This window comes from Mangifera indica, chromosome 14 (genome assembly GCF_011075055.1).
Source record: "Mangifera indica cultivar Alphonso chromosome 14, CATAS_Mindica_2.1, whole genome shotgun sequence".
In the NCBI taxonomy this organism is placed as follows: domain Eukaryota; kingdom Viridiplantae; phylum Streptophyta; class Magnoliopsida; order Sapindales; family Anacardiaceae; genus Mangifera; species Mangifera indica.
In genome coordinates, this window is record NC_058150.1 from 5,899,066 (window position 1) to 5,919,957 (window position 20,892).

Sequence of the window (20,892 nt, forward strand, 5' to 3'; positions counted from 1 at the left end):
TATAGAAGAACATATTTATTGTTCTGAAAGCAAGTGAGCTGGTTGCCCTTATTCACCTTTCAACAATGAATGGTTTTGACTCCCATATCAATTCAAAGTGCCCATGCTTATGAAAACATTGGTAATTCTTGAGTAGCAAGGGGCTGTGATGTAAGGATGAAAGTTCAAGTTCAAGTCTCCAGTTAGATATCAAAGTTATACTCTTGATTAATTTGATTAAATGGAACTGGGCAGTTCGTAATTCTTAGTTGTAAACTTTCCCTTTCAAAATCAACAAGCAAAATGGCATACCAAACTTCACATACGTGTAAAATTAAGAAATATTCCTAATAGAAGTTCATACTTTACATGATAAATTCGAGCTACATATAAGCACTTATATGACATCAAAACTCTAGTGGCCAGCCGATTCAGAAACCCCGTTCGTCAAGATGGAGAGTCTCGGCCGGGACTCGGTGGTTTAAGATTTTAATTTGAAGCCCTTCAGCATATATATAAAACCTCTGTTCTTTCGAGTTCATGTATCCGAGTCCAAAACTATCGGTAAGATCGAAGAATGGCTCCACAGAAAGTACACATAATAGCTCTCCAAGATTTCCAATAAAATGGAACGTAGCAGAATCTTGTGGCTGTTTTAATGTCAGCTACGCTAGCTCCAGCACCGCACCTCGAGCAAAACCCGGCTGCCGGCTTGCTTCTACGCACTTTACGTGTCTGATCAACCAGAAAACAAAAGCAAACCATAATGATTCAGCCTGTAATTTGAATGTTTCGGCTTTCTTCTTCTCCGCGAAATTTTGGTTGTTAATAGCTACTTTGTGTTGGTAGTTTTTCAGTTCAGGAGGAGAGTGTTGGTTGGTTGGTTGGTTGGTTGAAGCTGAGCGGCGTCCTTTATAAATGCCTGAGTGAGATAAGGATCGACCAACTTTCGTTAAGTATTTTGAGTTCGACCGTTGGATTGATGACCTGGTATGGGAAGTTGTCCGAGGTTTAGTGGACTGCAAGTATAGTAGAGTCATGGTAGATGAGGTTGTATCTGGGCTGTACACGTGGAAATGAGTTAGAATGGTAGTGATGACGTGGTCCACCGGAAATACAGCAGAATTTTCCTGAAATAGGGAATGTGAAAGACAGTTGTTCGATGGTGACAGAGGCTTATCGTTTACGTGTTGAATTTGAGTTGTGATGATATTAATGAAAGAAAAGGAAAAGTCGGTAATCAGAGGGCCAAAACGCTTATTCCCTCCCAAAAAAAAAAAAGTATCATATTTCCCCCAATTAATTTAAAAATATAATTTTTTTTTTTGTTTAAAGTTTAAAAAATAATTATTTTGTTGCATATCTATGGATTTTCCACCACATGCAGTCAAATTTGAAAAATAGAATGGGAATGCGTTCAATAGAAGAAGAAGCCTAGCAGAAAATTTAGAAAAACTTGGTGGGGGTGCAATAAATCAGGATGGAGACTGACGGGAGAATTTGTCTGTATAAAGGCCCTTCCCCCTTTTCATTTTGCTGTAACCCTTTCAACTGAAGCATTGTGCTGTCAATTTTCTCTAATAAAAGGCAGCTTCATTTTCTCAATTTCAACTTTCGTTTCTTCTTTATATCATTCTAGAATTCCAATTACACAAATTTTATATCTCTCAATTATAGCCCTAAGTTATTTCAATTAAATTTGCAACATATTTCTCCTTTAGGGTTTTTTAACTTGCCGAAGATGGCAAAATTCACCTGCTCTGGCACATTCTCTCTCCCTCTCGACATCTCTCTCTTTCCCTCTTCGGCCATTTTCAACAAGTTAAAAAATAAGGAAAATGATTACTTTTCAAACTTTAAGTAAAGAGAAATTATTAAAATTTTAAACTAAAAAATATATATAATAATTAATTAGTTTATTTAATATTTTTAGCTAAATAAAATTTTTATCCTTTAATAATGAATTTTAATAAAATAATGAGTATTTAGGTTTTAAAAAAATTACGAATGGAAGTTTAGGATTCTATTGAAGACCAAAGTACTTTTTCCAACCTAAGTTTTGACTTAATCTCAAAAATACATCTGTGACAAATGAAAAACTCAAACATCCATCCATTCATAAACTTTTGATAAAATTGTCATTAAATATAAGGGCAAAACTGTTATTTAATAGTAATATTAAAAAATAAAATTTTATTTTATTTTTTTCTCAAGTTTTGAAAATTAAATTTCACCCTAAGTCTAAACTTTAAAAGGTGACTCCCCTCCCTCCAAATCTCTAAGGTTTTTTTCTTCCTCTCTTCGGCCGCCCGCAACTTCACCCCGATCTTTGTTGAAGGATGATGTGTTGTCCTTCGTTGAACGACGACGATGCCTTCGTTAGGAGAGGGTTGTTATTCATCAGAAAAAAGTAATCGAATTTTATGTTTGATATTTTAAAAGGAAAAGTGAATTTTTTAAAACTTAATTTTAAGAGAAAATTGTTAGTTTTTCAAACTAAAGAGGGAAAATGAAATAAAATTTTAATTATTTTAATATTACTAATAAAACAACAATTTTATCTCTTAATTTTAATAAAAAATTCTTAAACGTGTAACAACGAACAAAAACTTAAGTGAGTATTTAAGTTTTTCATGCGTCACACATACACACACATATATATAACAACCCGCATGGTAAGGAAAAATCGCATGTAATGATTTTCGACAAAATTTCCAATGATTAGTCATTTTATTGCTATTAAAATGGAAATATGTTAGTAGGGCTCCTTTTTTTACGTTTTGTTGTTTATATTGTTAAGATTTAGCCATTTGGCATAAATTTTATGTATTTGAAATAAAAGTTTTGACGGTTGAGATTTAGCCATTTAATTTTTTAATAATTTTATAATAAAATAGATTTAGAATATATTATTAGTAAAATCAAGTTTGAAATTAATTTTGATTTTAAATGATTTTGTCACCATGCAGAAATCTGATAAAGGTGTGAGTCTCACTCAGCAACGTTACATTTGTATAAAAGTACTACTATTTAGAGGAAAAGTGCTATTATGTTTGATCAAATGGCATAATAAACACTTATTATTAATGAGAGAAATTTAAAATATTTATTAAATGACTAAAATGCCCTTAACATCATCACGAGTATTGTAAGATGTATGTTCAATACAAAATAAACATAATATAGTGTGTAATAATCCATCAAAAGAAATTTGTAAATACAACTCAAATAACCCTAAAAATTAAAATGGTAAGGTGAAACTCTGAATCTAATATTCGATTATACAATTTAATCTTGATATGTCGTTGATGAGTCTCTAACGCTTACTCTTACCGTTGAAGTTTCCCTTTTTTTACTATTTAAAATACCCTTTAAAAACAATTATTTATTTTTAGTTGGTGATAGAAGATACTATAAACCTGAGGTAACATCTAAAATTGGTGTGAAATACAAATGAATAAAATTATTCGTGTAAACAAAATATATTAATTTATCTGTATAAATTGAACTAATAACTTATGATTTTTCATTTTTTTACTTACTTTAAAATCATTTAATTTGATCATATATGAATAAATTTATATAATTTATTATGCACATATCACTACTTAACATAAGCCGGGGCAAGCGGTTGAATAAGTAAATTTTGGCAAAACAAAAAAAAAAATGCCAGACTACATGCAACACCTTACCGCATAGGATTATTAGCGTGCTACACTTGAACCGAACTAAACATGGCGGGCAGTTGACCACCAAAACCCTAAAACCGTTACCATTTTCAAATTCTTTACTCCTCAGTCCTCGTTCATTTTCATGAAGCTCTTCTTCAAACGATATTGCACCTCCCCCATTACTCCCAAAACCTATCAAATTGCATCAACCAAAGCAGCCCAAATCCTCCACCACTGCAAATCCGGTGCGCTTTTTGATGCCATTAAACTCCTAAACTCAATAGATTCCAACGGAACTTCTCTCAAGAAACCAATCCTATACGCTTCTCTCTTGCAAACTTGTATCAAAGTCCCGTCCTTTAATCACGGCCTCCAAATCCATGGCCATGTCGTCAAATCCGGTCTTGAAACTGACCGATTCGTCGGCAATAGTTTGCTTTCTTTGTATTTTAAGTTGGGACCTGATTTTGATGAGACCGAGAAAGTTTTTGACACGCTGTTTGTTAAAGATGTTATTTCTTGGACTTCAATGATAACAGGGTATATTAAAATAGGTCAACCGAACAATGCGCTTGAATTGTTTTGGAAAATGTTAGGGTTTGATGTTGAACCAAATGGGTTCACTTTATCGGCTGTGATAAAGGCTTGTTCAGAGCTTGGTTTTCTCAGGCTTGGTAAATGCTTTCATGGAGTGATTATAGTATGTGGGTTTGATTCGAATCATGTTATTTCTAGTGCCTTGATTGATATGTATGGAAGGAATAATGAATCAATGGACGCGCTCCAATTGTTTGATGAATTGCTTGCACCGGATACCATTTGTTGGACATCTGTAATTTCGTCTTTTACAAGGAATGGTTTGTACGAAGAGGCATTGGGATTCTTTTATTTGATGCGTAAGAAACATGGTTTTTTGTCTGATGGTTATACATTTGGGACGGTGTTGACCGCTTGTGGCAATTTAGGTAGGTTAAAACAGGGTAAAGAAGCACATTCTGTGGTTATTACTTCGGGTCTATGCGGAAACATATTTGTTGACAGTAGCCTTGTTGACATGTATGGAAAATGTGGATTGGTTGACGACTCTCAATGTGTTTTTGATAGGATGCTGGTAAGAAATTCTGTTTCTTGGTCTGCATTGCTTGGGGGATATTGTCAAAGTGGAAACTTTGAGACTGTTATTAGGATTTTTAGGCAAATGGAAGAGACCGATCTCTACAGTTTTGGAACTGTTCTTCGTGCTTGTGCTGGTTTGGCAGCTGTGAGGATGGGAAAGGAGGTGCACTGTCAGTATGTGAGAAGGGGTGGTTGGAGAGATGTTATTGTAGAATCAGCTTTAGTAGATCTTTATGCAAAATGCGGTTCTATTGATTTTGCATATCGAATTTTTGCACATATGTCTGTTAGAAATTTGATAACTTGGAACACAATGATTTGTGGGTTTGCTCAGAATGGGAGAGGTGGAGAAGCTCTAGGAATTTTTCATGAGATGATTAAGAAGGGGACTGATCCTGATTATATAAGTTTTATTGGTGTTCTTTTTGCTTGTAGTCATGCAGGTTTGGTAAATGAAGGGCGAAAATATTTTTCCGTAATGACTGAGGAATATGGGATTAAACCTGGAATTGAGCATTACAATTGCATGGTTGATCTCCTTGGCCGTGCTGGGTTATTAGTAGAAGCTGAAACTTTGATAGAGAACGCAGATTGTAGAGATGATTCATCTCTTTGGGTTGTGCTTCTTGGTGCTTGCACAACATGTACAGATGCTGTTGCTGCCGAGCGCATTGCAAAGAAGATGATGGAACTGGAACCTGACAATCATTTAAGTTATGTTCTTCTAGCTAATGTCTATAGAGCAGTGGGTCGGTGGACCGATGCCTTGAAGATTAGGCGGTTAATGAAAAATAGAGGGGTTAAGAAAATGACTGGCAAGAGCCGGATCGAAACTAACACTAATCTGAATCTTAATATGAATGAGTTGAGTTGCAATGAAAGTGAAAAATTCCAGGCGCATGGATGACTTTCCGATGGCGAGGAGATTCAAGATTAAGATTAATAGAGGTTTAGAAGGTTCCAGGCAAGATTTGGATTGATACTAGGACTAATGCAGGTCCTGAGTTGGATGATATGGGCGGCACGTATGCACGAAAAAACCAATTATTCAAGTTCTTAGGTTTCTGATTGTGGAAAGGGATGGTTGTTAGAATATATTATTTTGCTAAGCGTGATTGTGAAAGCGAAAGAAAGACCAACTGAGCAGTATTACAAAAGAATAAGAACATCATGTAGCTGATAAAGTTGAGATTGGCAAACGGCGGAGGATTTATTTAAAGAATGAAGCAGTCATAGTATTCAACAGAAGAAGCAAAACTCATTATTCAATTATGAAAGAGTGTACAACTTAATATTGATGTAGCTAAAATAAAGTTACAATTTTCCAGCTGTTATCTATTGCAGCAATAACATATACACAGTTTTCGGTTCTTGAAGAATGCTGCAGATACACAGTTCTTACACTATCAGCTAATCACCTCAAACAGACCAGGCAGTAAATTCTATAGCACTGGAAAAGTTCCCTCAGATTCCTCTTGAAATTCATGATCAGAATGTTGCTCTTGAAATTCATAATCAGAATGTTTCTCAGGTTCTAACGCAATTTTCATTTCTTGGCTAGCTAGTTCAGCAAGGTCTTGCCTGTTTACATTTTTGTAAGCGTCAATCACAGCCTTGAACAAGGACTCATTGGGTTCCATCGCTCCATATTTTAATTGGCTATGTATCCTCTTCACACCTTCAACCAAGCCAGCAGTTCCATAACAACCTACTAGATTAATACATGTAACAAGGTCTGGTTCAAGGCCCTCATCCAGCATTTTCATGTATACGTTCAATGCCCTGTTATTTTGTCCCGAGGACTTATAAGCATATATCGCAACATTGTAGATGAAAGAATCAAGAGCCACTTCAGCTTTAATGAAAGTTTCACAGGTTTCAAGAGCTAAAGCATGTAAACCCACTACTGAAAATACGGAGGTGATGACAGCTTCTATAGCATAGGGTTTCCCTTCCTGGCAAGAAGACTCTAGCTGACTTACAGCTTCAATTGGAAATCCTCCCTTCTTCAATACAGTAAACAATACTTTTAAGGTCCCATTGTCAGGCAAAAGCTTTTTAGTTACCATCTCATGCAATAATTCTCCACACTCACGTAACTGACCATTAGTAGCAAAAGATGCCATCACTTTATTGTAAGAAATAACATCCCTTAATAAGTCTGACAGTTTCATCTCCTCCGCAATTTCAATGGCTTCATCAAGCATCCCCATGCTCTTATACAGACTCATCATGGCTGCAAATGAGACTCCATCTGCTTGACCCTTTTCTCTTAAATTGTTAAAAATAAATTTGGCTTCACTTACCATACCAAGATCTGCATAAAGTGTGATCATACTGTTTGATGCGACAATATCTGGACCCCCTTCCATATCCTTCATCTTCTCATAGACTTTTTTAGCTTCTTCCAAGCATCCAATCTTACTGTAACATTTGATAAGGGTCGTCAATACTATCTGATTTGCCAACAATCCACTTTCTTCCATCATGCGGAAATATTTCAGAGCTTCTATAACGTTCCCAGCCTCAGCAAACCCATTGATTAAGGAGCCATAAACAACTTCGTTAGGTTTTACGCCAGCTATTGCCATTCCCTCAAAGACATCAACTGCATCAGATATCTGCCCGAGACGAATACAAGATGCAATGACAGAAGAGAAGGTCAAACATTGAGGTTTGAATGATGCCCCTCGCATTTCAGCTAAAAGTTCCACTGCTTGATCTACTAGATCACCTGCAGCACACATCTGAACAAGAGAATTATAGGTGCATTCATCAGGCCAAGTTCCATGATTTCTCATGCTTTTGAAAAGAGAAAAAGCTTTATCAAAAAGCTTTGCCTTGCCATAAGCTTTAATCATAACATTATACTCAACAACATCCTTCTTCTGACCAGCCATATGTCTCTTACAATAGAACACTGCCTCAGCATCAGCCCAAAGCCCTTTTTCAGCATATATATCTATAACTGCTGCCAGAGTCTTTGAAGACAGCCCACCAACCAACTGGCACTTTTTGAAAAGTGCCTTCCCCTGCTCAAGCAATCCTTCATCAACATACACCTTTAAAATTCCAGGAAGAGAATGCTCATCAATAGGCAGTCCAGATTTCTCCATCTCTTCAATTATGGCTTCCACTTCTTGTAGCATTTTCCTCTGACATAAAACATGAAGAACAGCTCTGTGAGTTACAACATCAGGGAAAAGGCCCACCTCCCTGATCTTCCAATAACACTTTAGGGCAGCATCAATATTCCCCACATCTGCGTACAAAGATAAAAAAATATTATATGTCTTTGTATCAGGGGATATACACCTTTCCTCCATCTTATTAAGCAGAGATTCTGCCTCTGATAAATTCCCATGACTTCCACAGGTATGGATCATAGTATTAAAAGTTATTGTATCCATTGCAACCCCAGATTTCAACATTTCAGCAAATATATTAGCTGCATCCTTAAGACGACCTGCCTTCCCATACAAATCAATCAGCGTATTATAGGTAGATGTTAGTTTAGGCTTCCTAATAGAATTTTCTATGTCCAATGAATCCATGCTCCTTGGAATAGGATTTCGCCCACCTTTCCTGAAAAGTTCAGTTGACAGAAAATGCTTAAAACTAACTGGTGCAGAGACAGATCCATTATCAAAATCAACAGTTGAGTCCAATTCAAAATCATCCAATTCAACCCGCCCATCACACCAATCCTTGTAAAACCTATCAGCCCTATCAAACTCTCCAACATCCTTCAAAGCCTTAACAACAGAGTTCATTGTAACCTCATCAGGGAAAATTCCTCTTAGTCTCATATGTTTAATCCACAACAGTGATTCTTTAACAAGACCAGATTTAGCATATACATCAACAAGCATTCCATAAGTATTATTGGTGGGCATAACACCGTGCTGTGCCATTTCAATCCAACAGAGCCTTAATTCATCCCATTTTTGAGCTCTACCCAATGCTCTAAGCACAACATTGTAATGAATTACATTATGTTCATACTCTTTTTGTGACTTGAAAAAATCAAAAACACGAATAACTCTCTCCCAACTGCGCTGTTCTTTAAGAACCACAGTCTGTTCTTTCGGACTAAGATTGTCACAAAACGTATTAAGGGTATTTTCTAAATCATCATTAGACTCTAAAGCGCGTAAAATCGTAGGCAAGACGCCTCCATACTTCTTTCTCCTACCATCAACTGAAGAGTTTTTAGTAGGCGGGAGTGAAGATTTTGAGTCAACAGAAACCCTCGACGCTCTTGGGTTCTGCTTCTTGGCCTGTGAATGTTTTACGCTTCTTTCAAAGCTTTGATCTATATTTACCGTAAGGAGCTTAGGGATGTGTTGTGTTTTAGCATACTTTAGGTTACCGAGATTAATAAAGCCCACAAAAACCCCAGCTTTGTAAGGAGAGGGAAAAGAATGAAGCTTACTTGGTGAACAGCAATGATGCCTGAGAGTTTCATGACCCAATTCTCTGGAACTACAAAATTGAAGCATGGTTTTTGACTGCAACGGATTTATGGGCAAAATAGGGTTTAGGGCTTAGTAAATTCAGAGGGCGAAGCGAGACGGTTGGTTGAAGAAGTTATTATAGTTTCTGATTTTTAATTTGCCGAATTTCTATGTCCCACCCAAAACTTTGATGAAGCATTTTCGCCTATTAAAGTTTGAAAAGTTTATTTTCCCACCCATTTATTAAAATTATTTATAAAATTTATGAAAATTTTTATAAAGTTAATGGAAAACAAAAGTATCTGACGTTTTTAGTTAAATATATTTGCACCCTCCCAACTCCTTAAAATTTAATTTTGCACCTACTTTAGTTAATAATTATAAAAACTAAAAATTATAAAAAATCGTTGGTATGGTTGTTTCTCTCCTCTTGTAATCATCTTTACATCGTGGACGGATCTATCTTTTCTCACTCAAATATTCTGCAGACAAGAAACTCTAATGTGTCTTTTGTTTCTCAAACCCCAAACACACCCAAATTTATTAAATTCTTCTTAGGTGTTTTTGGATAACAAAAATTGAGAAAACAAAAGAAAAAGAAAAAGATGGGAAGAAAATTTTTTTATTTAAACTAAATTAATTAAATATTTAAAAGAATATTTTTGTAATATTTCAAGTCTAATAACCTGATCCACTATCAAAATATTATCCACTTTGAATACACTATCTATCATTTCTCGTGTTTTGGCAAAGTTAAAGAAGATATATAAAACGACTCTAAAATCAACAACTCTAATACCATTAGAGTCAAGACTCTGATACCAATAGCTCTGATACCATTACTTTCAAGATTGGACACAATCCAAAGTGATTTTGTAACCCATAACACATCTTTAGAACTTAAAGAGCTCATAAACTATTTAACCAGTCAAATATTTTCATCTCTAAGTGATGTGAAATATAGGGCTGGATTCAAACCCAGCCAGCTTAAGCTCGGCTCGGTCGAGTCAGAACGAGCCGGCCCTAGCCGAGCTTGAGCTACTCGTCAGATTTTTTAATTAAAAATTTTGATACAAAATAATATCATTTTGCCAATATGTATTAAAACAACATCGTTTTAATAACGAAAAACGAGCCAAATTCAAGCTTGATTTTCACGAGTTCAACGAGCTCTAGCTCAACTATATGTGAACCGAGCCGAGCTCATGCTTGAGCTTAGCTCGGCTCGAATCCAACCCTAGTGAAATATATAAACAAACCCAATGTCTTTTACGTATTTTGTCAATATAAAATTTATCTAAAAATATCAGAATTTTAATTTGATTTGATTTGAAACATATCGTAATTTTTTCTAGTTTGAGATATTACAGACCATTTTTATTGGTTTAGTTATTTCATAAACCAAACCGTGAATTAGTCTGAGATACTACGGACCATTATTATTGGTTTAGTTTGAAATTTTTCATAAACTAAATGTAAAGAAAGGGACAGAAATTGGTGCATAACACATCAGTCTTCCATAATCTTGCCAAATATATAAAGCTTACATTAACAATGGCCAAAGAAAGAGGTATGTAAATTATGATACACCAAAACACGAGCATTCAACACAAAACAAATTTGAACATCAAGAATTGGTAACAAATAATAGTATGAAACAATAGGATCACTACATCTCTGAGCTAATGACGAATCGACAACTAAAATCATCAAAAACTAATTGACCTCAAGAATCTCAATGTTGGGGTCACTGCAACAAGGGTTCTTCATCAAATTTACCTTGTAAACTCCGCTGAGGGGTAAATGTAAAATGCGTGGAATGTGAACCGTTGATGTGTTAGTTGGGGCATCTGTTGTAGCCTTTTTACGGTGGTTTTTTTCCGGATTGTTAATCTGGCAGATCAAAATCTATCCAACTTCACCATGATTCACAAGCTGAAACCACAAGTTTTGTTTCCTAATTTAGGTCAGTCTCCAACTGATTCATTGCTGCGGCGGTCTCTTTGAATCATGTCTACTAGATCCTGGACGACTTCAGACATTGGAGGCCTGAATTCTGGTTGAGACTGCAAAATACGTGTCATGTTAGGCACTGACATACTGCAAAAAACAATTGCGAATTTTGAAAGCTTTGTTCTTCACAGTTCAAATAAGTATCAGTCCTAGTATTATCCTTTCAAAATTACGGTTAAAAGAACCATTGAAAGAAGAAAAGGCCCCAAAATTTTCAGGTTTCTTGAGTTCAGAGCATTCTGTCTTGATTCTTAACAGAGTCTAACTAACAAGTAGAACAATTTCTGGAACCTAAGTTACAGGCAAAACATCTTCCAACTAAGATAACAGAAGTACAAATCAGCAACCCATAGAAAAGAATGAAATACCCACCTGAACACAACGGGAAATAATGTCAGCAAAGTGTGATAATGATTTAGCAGGGTACTCTCCATTGAGAGAAGGATCAACCATCCTAGACAATGCATCAATGTCATGAAGCTGGGGAATTGCCCATCTCACAAGAAATTGCTCCCCTCGATTTCGTGTCCTACAAAACATGGTTAAGAATACAATCCAGAAACTGATAAGAAACAGGAAGTCCATTTAAAACAGTAAACTAAAGTCTGAGAAATAATGGCACAATATCACAAATACATAAAATGGTTCAACCTCTTACCCGTCATATGATGTCCGCCCTGTTAAGAGTTCTAACATAACTACTCCAAAGCTATAAACATCACTCTGACAAGTATAAATTCCTGACTCAAATTCTGGAGCTCCATAACTATACGCTCCTAGCAGATGTCCTGATAACTGAAGTAAAATAGCCTCAGACATGATTGAGCTTCATACCCAAAACAAACTCAGTTTCATCTAATGAAGACAATGAAATTCATTTTGCACATGAAAATTGGTTTTTGTGGTTCCTATCATTGTGAAAAACTGAAAACTAACAAAATTTCATAACAATTTATACAAATAATGCTTGTATAGCTGATGTATCCTTGATAATTCTGGAATCTCCACAGTACCAGTAGCCACCTCCCCTCGTTCGGAAGATGCTAAGTGTTGTACCAAAAATTTGAGCCATTTATGGTGAAAAATACATGCCAAAAGTTTTTTATAAGCCCAATTCATTTTTTGGAAGTCCTAATCTGGGGCAGGTGGCTCTCAATCAACAAGAAGACATTTGATAAACAGTTGCTTCCTTCCAAAAGTAGAAGAAACCCAAGAAATCATGCACAAAGGTGTACAGAACAAGAATATATGTCCTCGGCACAAGTGCCACAGCGGAGGTCCTTGAAAGTTAAAGTGGATTGGCCCTTGAAACTTAAATTCTCTTTTCCATTGAAAAGTGACAAGGAAAGATCAATAGTCAAAAAAGCAAAGTTGAAAAGAAGAAAAATCATCCAAAGAAAAGAACCCAACAGCTAGGACATTCACAACTGTACATTCTTGTTTATTGTGCTTTAAATCAAATTATGATCTAATCACATCCAAGGGTTTACTTTTTCTAAGCAACCTCACCCTGCTATCAGGAACAAGTAAGATATATTTAAAATCCTTCAAGAAAAACTTTCTAAAAAGACTACCAAAGTACAATTCTAAATTCCCCATCATTCTGTCTTACCTGACTTACAGCAACCGATGAAATCAGAGGAGCCAAACCACAATCAGAGACACGCACAGAAAGATCATCATCAAGTAGAACGTTGAGTGACTTGAAATTTCTGTGTATAATAGGGGGCTGGCAAACCTCGTGCAGATACCTGATCAAATAAAACAATTGAATAAGATCACCCATTTGAAGGGTGAATACTTCAATAACAATGTAAATTTAGAACAAGAATAAAACCAATAAAGTAGAAGAATGATAAAAATAAAGAGGTAAATAGCTCAGGTAGAGAAAAAACAACAATTTTAATTATCTGCCTAAACAAATTGACTCTATTTATAGAGAAACCTAATCATATCAAAATCAGAAAAGATCACTAAAACTAAGTAACATATTGTTATAAAATAATAATAATAATAATAATAATTTCCTAATTAAAAGTATCTCCCAAATTATTGAAAGAATAAGACTCTTTGGTTTACAAAATTGCAGTTTTCATTCCATCTTTAATAAAGTTAAACTGAAATGTAAGTAGAATTCCCATCTGAATTGTCCAAGAGTCCTAGATCTAAGAAACGAACCCATTCAAGCTGAGAAGTTATAAAGTAGGTGCAGAAACAATCAGCTTATGGTTTTTTTAACTCACTCTAACACTCTAGCAGCTCCAAGTGCCATCCTAATGCGGGAGTTCCAAGAAAGATTTCTTTTCGCTTCATCATCTGAGTGTAGCAAATCCTGCAGTGTCCCATTACTGCAATACTCATAGATCAGAAGCCTTTGTCCATGCTCCGCACAGTAACCCTTGAGCTCAACAACATTAGCATGCCGGATTCGGTAAATGTTGTTTACCAATTCAAGAAATTCATCATCCTTCTGCTGACTTGAGGCCCTCTTGTCCAGTTTCTTGACAGCAAGTAACTAAAATAGCATCCAAAATTATCACACATCAATGAAAAAACCATTCTATGCATATAATATAGAATGAAGTGCTCAAAATAATAAAGAGAAGCCATATGGGAGAGAAGCAGGTATATATGATTCCAAAAAATTCAAGTTGCCACGTACAAGATCAAATCACAATTGTCAATTGCAGATATATTGGTAGTAAGAGTAACATCAGCAAAATAACCAACGAGAGCAATCCAGAGAGAATAGAACAAAACTGATGAAGAAAATAGTTGATATCACACAGAATTTCCAAGGTAATGAGAGCCCAGGATGGGTTACACAAACAATGCTCACAAAGAACATAGTTCAAATTAGCCAACATTCAATTGAACTCATACCTTCCCATCAGGAAGCTGTGCCCTATAAACACTCCCTAGCATGCCAGAACCTATAAGGTTTTCTTGAGAAAAACTGTTAGTATATTGTTGAAGGGATGCAATGGTAAATGATCTAGCAATAGTTGAAAGATTCGCTGTTTTTGTGGAAGTCTTTGTTGTAGTTGCTTCAGCAGATACAACTGGTTTAGCAATGACCTTATCAACAACAGGTGGTGGAGGAGGGGGAGGAGGAGGCAGCATAAACCTCATATCTGTTCCACTCATGTCTATCTCATAATCATCCTGTTTTGGTATTGATCCCAGCCCTCGGCCATTTCTTTCATGTTCATTCAGTGACTTTGCAGTTGCTCCCCTTCTTTCCATCTCTAATTGATGATCATCTTTCGGCTTAACAACTGCTGCCTTAGGAGCTGTTCACAAAACCATTGTTTAACTTATAAATAAATTAAAACGTGACAATTGCAACAAATAACTTATATTAAACTGAATGCCAGACTAGAAGCAAATTTATCTGCCTTTCTCCATTTGATTGGTGGATTGTGCCAATGGCTGATTATCCCTCAGTTCTCCTCTATCGCCTCTATATACACCTACTTGTGTTTGTTGTGTTTGATGCTGCTTGAAAATTTCCTCCCTTCTTCTGAGGCACTGTGGCATTAAAAGCAAAAATGCTAATGCCAAAATTACAAACAACATGACTCCTGCAATTGATATCCAAACAACCCTTTTAGTTGTTAAAAAATTTTTCCCTCCAGATTTTGATTCTTCTGAAGAAGATGGTTCATCAGCCTGTCTTCCAGGTGTGTGTTGAGAAGGTGGTGAGCCAGAAAGTGGTGGTGTTGTTGATGATGTTGGTGGAGATAGTGGACCAACAGTAGAATTAAATGGATTCCCATCTTTTCTGCACAGTGTATCTCAATGTTAGAAACTAAAGCATAAAAAATATAGTAATACCAAAAAACATTTCATGAGTTTGGCAAAGCCAGAGACATCATAAAGAATTTCTCCATTGGACATCATATTTAACAGCATAAGCCCAAGAACTGACTCTCACCTGAAATTTGGGATCTGCAGCAACTTATCAGGTATGGGCCCAGAGAACAGGTTATTCTCAACATTCCTGTCGAAAAGGGGGGACAAATATAAGATGAAAAAAATCCAAAATATTCTCAGCACCCTAGAATATTACTCTTGAAAATGTAAGCAACTATAAAAATTAGCAATTTATCCTAACAATCAGATGAGACAAGGTTGAGAAAGGTACAAATCTCTCAATGGAAGATCTTGTAATACATCAAGGGTGCCAGACAGTTGATTGTTCTGCAAATGTCTGCCAACTGAGAAATTAGCTATGACCCTATATAAATAATAGGTGGAATATAAATAAGCTAATCAAGGAGACTCACAGAGTTGTCAGTTGTGACAAACTTTCCAGAGATGTAGGTAGTTGCCCACTCAAATTGTTACTAGATAAATCTCTGCATAAACACAAGTGGCTCCATCAACCATTTATTGAATGCAAATTTAGAACTGGAAACATAAAGTTTGTTAATTTCAATGAACCTACAGATTGATCAATCCTGCAAGGGATTCAAAGGAATCTGGTATTTCTCCACTTAAAAGATTTTTGTTTAAAGACCTGAAAGGTATAAATAGATAAAGATTAGGAACAAATTAAAGAAACTGAAAGCATTTCCCACTAAGCATCAAAACTATAGTAAAGCAGGAAAATTTACATGTCTGTCAGTAGAGACAAAGATGCAAGAGAACTTGGTATGCTACCAGAGAACTCATTATCTGAAAGAAAACTGACAAAAAGGTAGAGACTATTATAACTTTTGCATAAGAACATTAACCAAGCAGATTAAATAGATATGATAGAAATATTTATTCCAAAGTTTACGAATAACATACAAGTTTTGCATGGTAACAGGCAAATCGGATGGGATACTGCCCCCAATATGGTTGTTACTTAAATCTCTGAAGAAACAAATGAAACATTAATTAGAGATAATATCTTCATATATATCAACAGAAACGCTATCATACATTTCATGTGCAATATATAATGATCCAATACAACCCAAAAACAAAAACTCACACCACCATGCACCTTAAATTGAGTTAGTTTGTCATCGAAAATTCCAACTCAAACCATTAAAATGTTCAGAGAATTATATGAGAGGTATAATTCACCCAGCCAACTAGTGCACCAGAATTCTAAAATCAAGAAAATAAATTTACTGACTTCAAAGAGTTAAGTCGAGCCAATTCTTAACTTCCCTAAAAGGTCTTATATATCCAAACCAATACACATGTATCATTTCACTTTCCTCTTGCTGTGAACAACTGCCAGAATACATGCCAAAGTTACCGTTTTGGCTTGAAAAACCTCCCTAAAATGAATATCCAAAGGGACTGAGAAATGCCACTGAGAAAAAGACTGGGCTCTTTTACCTTAATAGCAGTGGTGGTGGGAACAAAAACATATACCCAAAGAATCCCACTTACATTGCTTTGATGGAAGCAAAGGCATCCAAGCTATCGCCCAGTTCTCCTCCTAAATTAGCACCATTAAGAACTCTATAAGATCAAAAAAAGAAAAAAAATCAAAATGTAAGAGATGAATATTTACATTGCCAAGAGATATTTTAAATGCAAAGAGTACAGAAGAGGTTGCCATACATCTTCATTATATCTGAAGCATTGCATACAACACCCTGCCAACTTTCACCACATGGGTCTCCCCCAGTGGCAACCCACCCGGGAAGTTGAGGTGAACCGAGTGCAACATATAAGTTATTAATCGCCGCAACTGATTCAATCAAACCAATGCAAACAAAAAAGATTCCAAACTCCATTAGTATACGGTAATCCTTAAAACATTTGTAAATAACCAAACACATCATTCAAATGAGAAAGGTAACTGTAAGATATAAACCTGCGTACAATTGAGTGGAGGTTTTGAGTTGAAAACAGCAAAAATTTAAGAGAAAAAATCATGAAGAGTACAATGTTATTTTCATCTTCTTAGCACACGAACAGAGAAAAGAAAATGCTGAAAAGCCAAAAACCATGCTTACCATCACCGGGATTAGTGAGAGCAACCGAAATTCCCGCTGCCCAGATCAGCATAAACCCCACAATGGCCTCTACATAGTTCCAATTCATACACTTTATTCTAGATCTCTCCATCCTCATTAATCACAAAATTTCTTGTTCCACAACATTAGCTGAATCTACACTCTCCAATCTGAAAACTAAACCCAACCAAAGCTCATAAGCAGTAACATGCTTGTAATGATCTTAGATATTCACAACAGTCCAAGCTCAACCCACTTCCAAGACACAAAAAAAAAAAAAAAGAACAAATGGACTTACAAAGAAGAAGCAGAGGATATGGCAAGCATAATTGAAGTAAATAAACCCAACAAGAAGGAGAACAGTAAAAGACTTCTGGAAAATGAAGATTAAATGGCTTGTGCCAAAGAAGAGATATATAAAGCAAGTCAAATATAATAAATAAAAGAAGAAGAGAAAAAGGCTAAAAAAATGTGGAAAGAGAGAAAATTTGTCTGAAACTAATGGAACCCTTTTCTTTCTTCTTTCTATCTTCCTTTCCACTAGCTATGTCTCTCTTCAAATTGCATTTTGTTTTAGTTTTTCAACTCTGTCTAATGTGCAAATATTAAATATCCTATTACAGAATTATTTTTTTGTATCGTTTCCACGCGCTGTGAGCCTGACTGAACTCCATCCTCTTTCACATGGTGAGCAAAATGTGCTCTGATTAGTAAACATACTGTTCTTTCAATAAGTATCTGCGGCATAATCTTGAAGATTTTGGTGGTCGCCGCCAGTTTCTGAATGCATACAGAAAGTTCACGGGCTTTGTTGAATGATTGGCAATGGCAGGGGCCATTTTACACCCTGTTTATGCCCCATAATGTTACTTTTTATTTCTCCTTTTTCATCTCAATTAGTTATATTATATATATATATATATATATATATATATATATATAAATAATTTGGAGAAAAAATGAAAATTTGGGCCAACAGACGAAAAAAGGGGCAGCCCATTGGGTCAATTGACCGTCACAGAAAATTGTCATTATGTTGTAGGTTTGGTGGACGAAATGATGAAAACTCCAAGTTAAAAAAGATAATTTGGTCACTAATTTTTGAATTATTAGTCTCTATCCAAATAACTCTAAACCCTTATTCAGATCTTGATGAAGAATATTTTTTAGGTCTAATAATTAATTTTATAATCATTAAATTAGATAAATTAAAAGTTTAATCTTAATATATCATTAAAAATTTAAATTTAAATTTATTTATATATAAACCCTCATCTTTTATTACTCATACTATCTTTCCGCGATCGTTTTAAAATTTTGCTTTCATGAGCATTGCAAATACTAAAATCAAAGAGACCTAGACAATAGGAGGAAGAAAGCAATCACAATGACACATTTTTCTCCAACAAAACACCGGTCACACAAGCACAGTTGACATTAAAAAAGTAAAGGTTAGGGTTGGATTCGAATCGAGTCAGCTCGAGCTTGAGCTCGGCTCAGCTCGGTTCGAGCCCTAAACGAGCCGGGCTCTGCTCGGCTCGATCGAGCTCGAGCTGGCTCAAATTGGTTCGGTATATTTTTTTTTAAAATTTTTTATATAAAACGACGTCGTTTTGATCCATATATATATACAAAAAAGTATCGTTTTGATATGAAAAACGAGCTGAATTGAGCCGTAACCGAGCCGAACTGAAAACGAACTGAACTCGAGCCGGCCATTAAAAAATCGAGCCGAGCCCGAGCTGGCGGCGAGCTGAGCTCGGCTCGGCTCGGCTCGGCTCGAATCCAACCCTAGTAAAGGTAGTGGAATAGATCACCGCTGAAAAGGGTATTTTCGAGACATAGAAAGCCACCCACACCTTGTCTGGGTTTACACATTAATAAATAATTTATTTGGTTAAGTCAATATTTGATATCAATATCCTAGCATATAGTTATTTCTTTTGGTTTGTCTACATTTTTTCTCAAGCTGTCACACAATAAATGCTTCTTTCGATGTTGGCTTTTGTTGGATGTGAAGCAAAGGCTCAAGGAAAAGACAAATGAAACTTCCAATGGTGGACCAAAATTTGGATGCGAAGTTGTTAGAAGCATTAATAGGTCAGATCGATTCATCAAATTTATATCTAAGTTGGATCTAAAATTTATATAGTAATAAGTTATCAGAATTGAAATGACATACAAAATTCATAAAACTTCTGACTCAACTCAATATATATATAAGATTGACCTAGGCTGAACTATTAATTTTAATAAAAAATAACTTTTTATATTATAATTATTAATTAATTAATTAAATTTTTAATTCTTTTATTAATTATGTAAACAATACAGGTCAAACCTTGTGTCTAGGCTTAAGGCGCAACCTAATCTAGAAGGTCCACAAGTTTGGCTTGACATGTTATAGTATTAGATGATTTTAATGTATGGTTAGATTCGAATTGAGTCTGTTCAAGTTTGAGTTTAAGCTCGGTTCAAACGAGCCGGAAATGAGTCAACCCTAACTGAACTCGGTCGAGTTCGAGCTACTCGCCAAATTTTTTAATTAAAAATTTTAATACAAAACGACATCGTTTTGACCAATATATATTAAAACGACGTCGTTTTAATAACAAAAAATGAGTCGAACAGAATTCGAATCAAGTTTGAGCTTGACTTTCACGAGCTCAAGCTCGACTAGGCTCGAATTCAACTCTATCTTAACGTGTTGGGCTTTTTTGTCAAGCCTCAGGCCGACCCAGCCTATTTAACATCTATAATTATTGCCTTTTGTTGTTGTTAAATTATTTATTATCATATGAGTAATATTATAATTTTAGGTACGTAATTATGTATAGACTTATATGTATTATCATATGATCGAATATTATTTTATTCTTAATTTAAATTATTTATTCATATAATAACATATATAAATATGTGTATATTTATGTATTCAAAATAAGTATATATAATTTTTTTTTTTATGTGCATGCGTGTGTATACATATATAATATGTTACCAAAATTTGTATGATTGTGATTTTAAAGGGCGGAGAAGGGTCCCCTCCTGTCATTTGAAAGTGGCTTGACCCAATTTGTCAGGCGTGAAATATATATAATGTTACCAAAATTTGTATGATTGTGACAGTGAAGGGTGGAGAAGGATCCCCTGCTGTTATCTGAAAGTGGCTTGACCCAATTTGTGCTGGATGATAAGTATAATATACCAGCATTCCAGCAGTGAAATGCCATGACAGTTTGGCCTATACCATCATCATTGATAGAGGTACTTATAAATAATTCCATCATTGGCCCTCCTTCCATAAATTTCATTATAGGGAAATTAAATTAAATAATTGTTTTACCTTTTTATTAAATAAAAATATTTATTTTTTATTTTTAAACAAAAATATCCTATTTTTTTTTAAAATACCAATATTACCATTTACCACATCTATATAACTCTTCTCACTCTCATTACATATACTTCTCATATCACTTAAACACTCTCTTTCAATCTTATTTTTACTTAACATCAATTACTACGGATTCGTTTGGAAAGAAAAAATTCGTATTTTTGAATTCGAGTATAAAAAAATCAATTTGTGAAAAAAGTATTTATATGAATCTTAATTCAAAACTTAATTTTATTTGTTAAATTCAGTTTGTATGTCATGTAAATGGGGCATTTGGATATTTGATAATAATT

The 20,892-nt window shown here is 35.1% G+C and overlaps 4 protein-coding genes across 6 annotated transcripts; 1 reads left to right on the top strand and 3 right to left on the bottom strand.

Moving 5' to 3' along the window:
• Positions 1 to 327: 327 nt before the first annotated feature.
• LOC123196026 lies at positions 328 to 876 on the bottom strand. Its single transcript, XM_044609908.1, has one exon. The coding sequence runs from the start codon at positions 742 to 744 to the stop codon at positions 538 to 540; it is 207 nt and encodes a 68-aa protein (XP_044465843.1). The 5' UTR covers positions 745 to 876; the 3' UTR covers positions 328 to 537.
• A 2,820-nt stretch (positions 877 to 3,696) lies between these two features.
• On the top strand, positions 3,697 to 6,142 carry LOC123196629 (pentatricopeptide repeat-containing protein At1g03540). The gene has a single exon (XM_044610680.1). The coding sequence runs from the start codon at positions 3,793 to 3,795 to the stop codon at positions 5,671 to 5,673; it is 1,881 nt and encodes a 626-aa protein (XP_044466615.1). The 5' UTR covers positions 3,697 to 3,792; the 3' UTR covers positions 5,674 to 6,142.
• On the bottom strand, positions 6,005 to 9,346 carry LOC123196627 (pentatricopeptide repeat-containing protein At1g73710). The gene has a single exon (XM_044610679.1). The coding sequence runs from the start codon at positions 9,266 to 9,268 to the stop codon at positions 6,209 to 6,211; it is 3,060 nt and encodes a 1,019-aa protein (XP_044466614.1). The 5' UTR covers positions 9,269 to 9,346; the 3' UTR covers positions 6,005 to 6,208.
• A 1,432-nt stretch (positions 9,347 to 10,778) lies between these two features.
• Positions 10,779 to 18,052, bottom strand: LOC123195396 (protein STRUBBELIG-RECEPTOR FAMILY 3-like). Of its 3 annotated transcripts, XM_044609075.1 has the most exons (17): positions 17,501 to 18,052; positions 17,203 to 17,379; positions 16,805 to 16,934; positions 16,631 to 16,702; positions 16,034 to 16,099; positions 15,856 to 15,927; positions 15,687 to 15,758; positions 15,526 to 15,597; positions 15,384 to 15,449; positions 15,174 to 15,239; positions 14,635 to 15,020; positions 14,120 to 14,529; positions 13,480 to 13,751; positions 12,849 to 12,987; positions 11,895 to 12,031; positions 11,609 to 11,765; positions 10,779 to 11,289 (listed from the first exon to the last, which is right to left on the bottom strand). In XM_044609075.1, the coding sequence occupies exons 2-17, from the start codon at positions 17,318 to 17,320 to the stop codon at positions 11,191 to 11,193; spliced, it is 2,334 nt and encodes a 777-aa protein (XP_044465010.1). In that variant the 5' UTR covers positions 17,321 to 17,379; positions 17,501 to 18,052; the 3' UTR covers positions 10,779 to 11,190. The 3 variants fall into 3 exon arrangements, with proteins under 3 accessions (XP_044465010.1, XP_044465009.1, XP_044465011.1); XM_044609074.1 differs by having other exon boundaries at positions 17,203 to 18,052; XM_044609076.1 differs by having other exon boundaries at positions 16,631 to 16,679; positions 17,203 to 18,050.
• Between the last annotated feature and the right edge of the window lie 2,840 nt (positions 18,053 to 20,892).

Bases quoted from the DNA above. Each gene is read 5' to 3' on its own strand.
- LOC123196627 (XM_044610679.1), bottom strand. From the start codon at position 9,268: ATGCTTCAATTTTGTAGTTCCAGAGAATTGGGTCATGAAACTCTCAGG.
- LOC123196026 (XM_044609908.1), bottom strand. From the start codon at position 744: ATGGTTTGCTTTTGTTTTCTGGTTGATCAGACACGTAAAGTGCGTAGA.
- LOC123195396 (XM_044609075.1), bottom strand. From the start codon at position 17,320: ATGAGGATGGAGAGATCTAGAATAAAGTGTATGAATTGGAACTATGTA. The intron at 16,935-17,202 runs GTAAGCATGGTT...TGATTGAATCAG, and splicing joins TCTCACTAATCCCGGTGATG to TTGCGGCGATTAATAACTTA. The intron at 11,290-11,608 runs GTGGGTATTTCA...CGTATTTTGCAG, and splicing joins TTATTTCCCGTTGTGTTCAG to TCTCAACCAGAATTCAGGCC.
- LOC123196629 (XM_044610680.1), top strand. From the start codon at position 3,793: ATGAAGCTCTTCTTCAAACGATATTGCACCTCCCCCATTACTCCCAAA.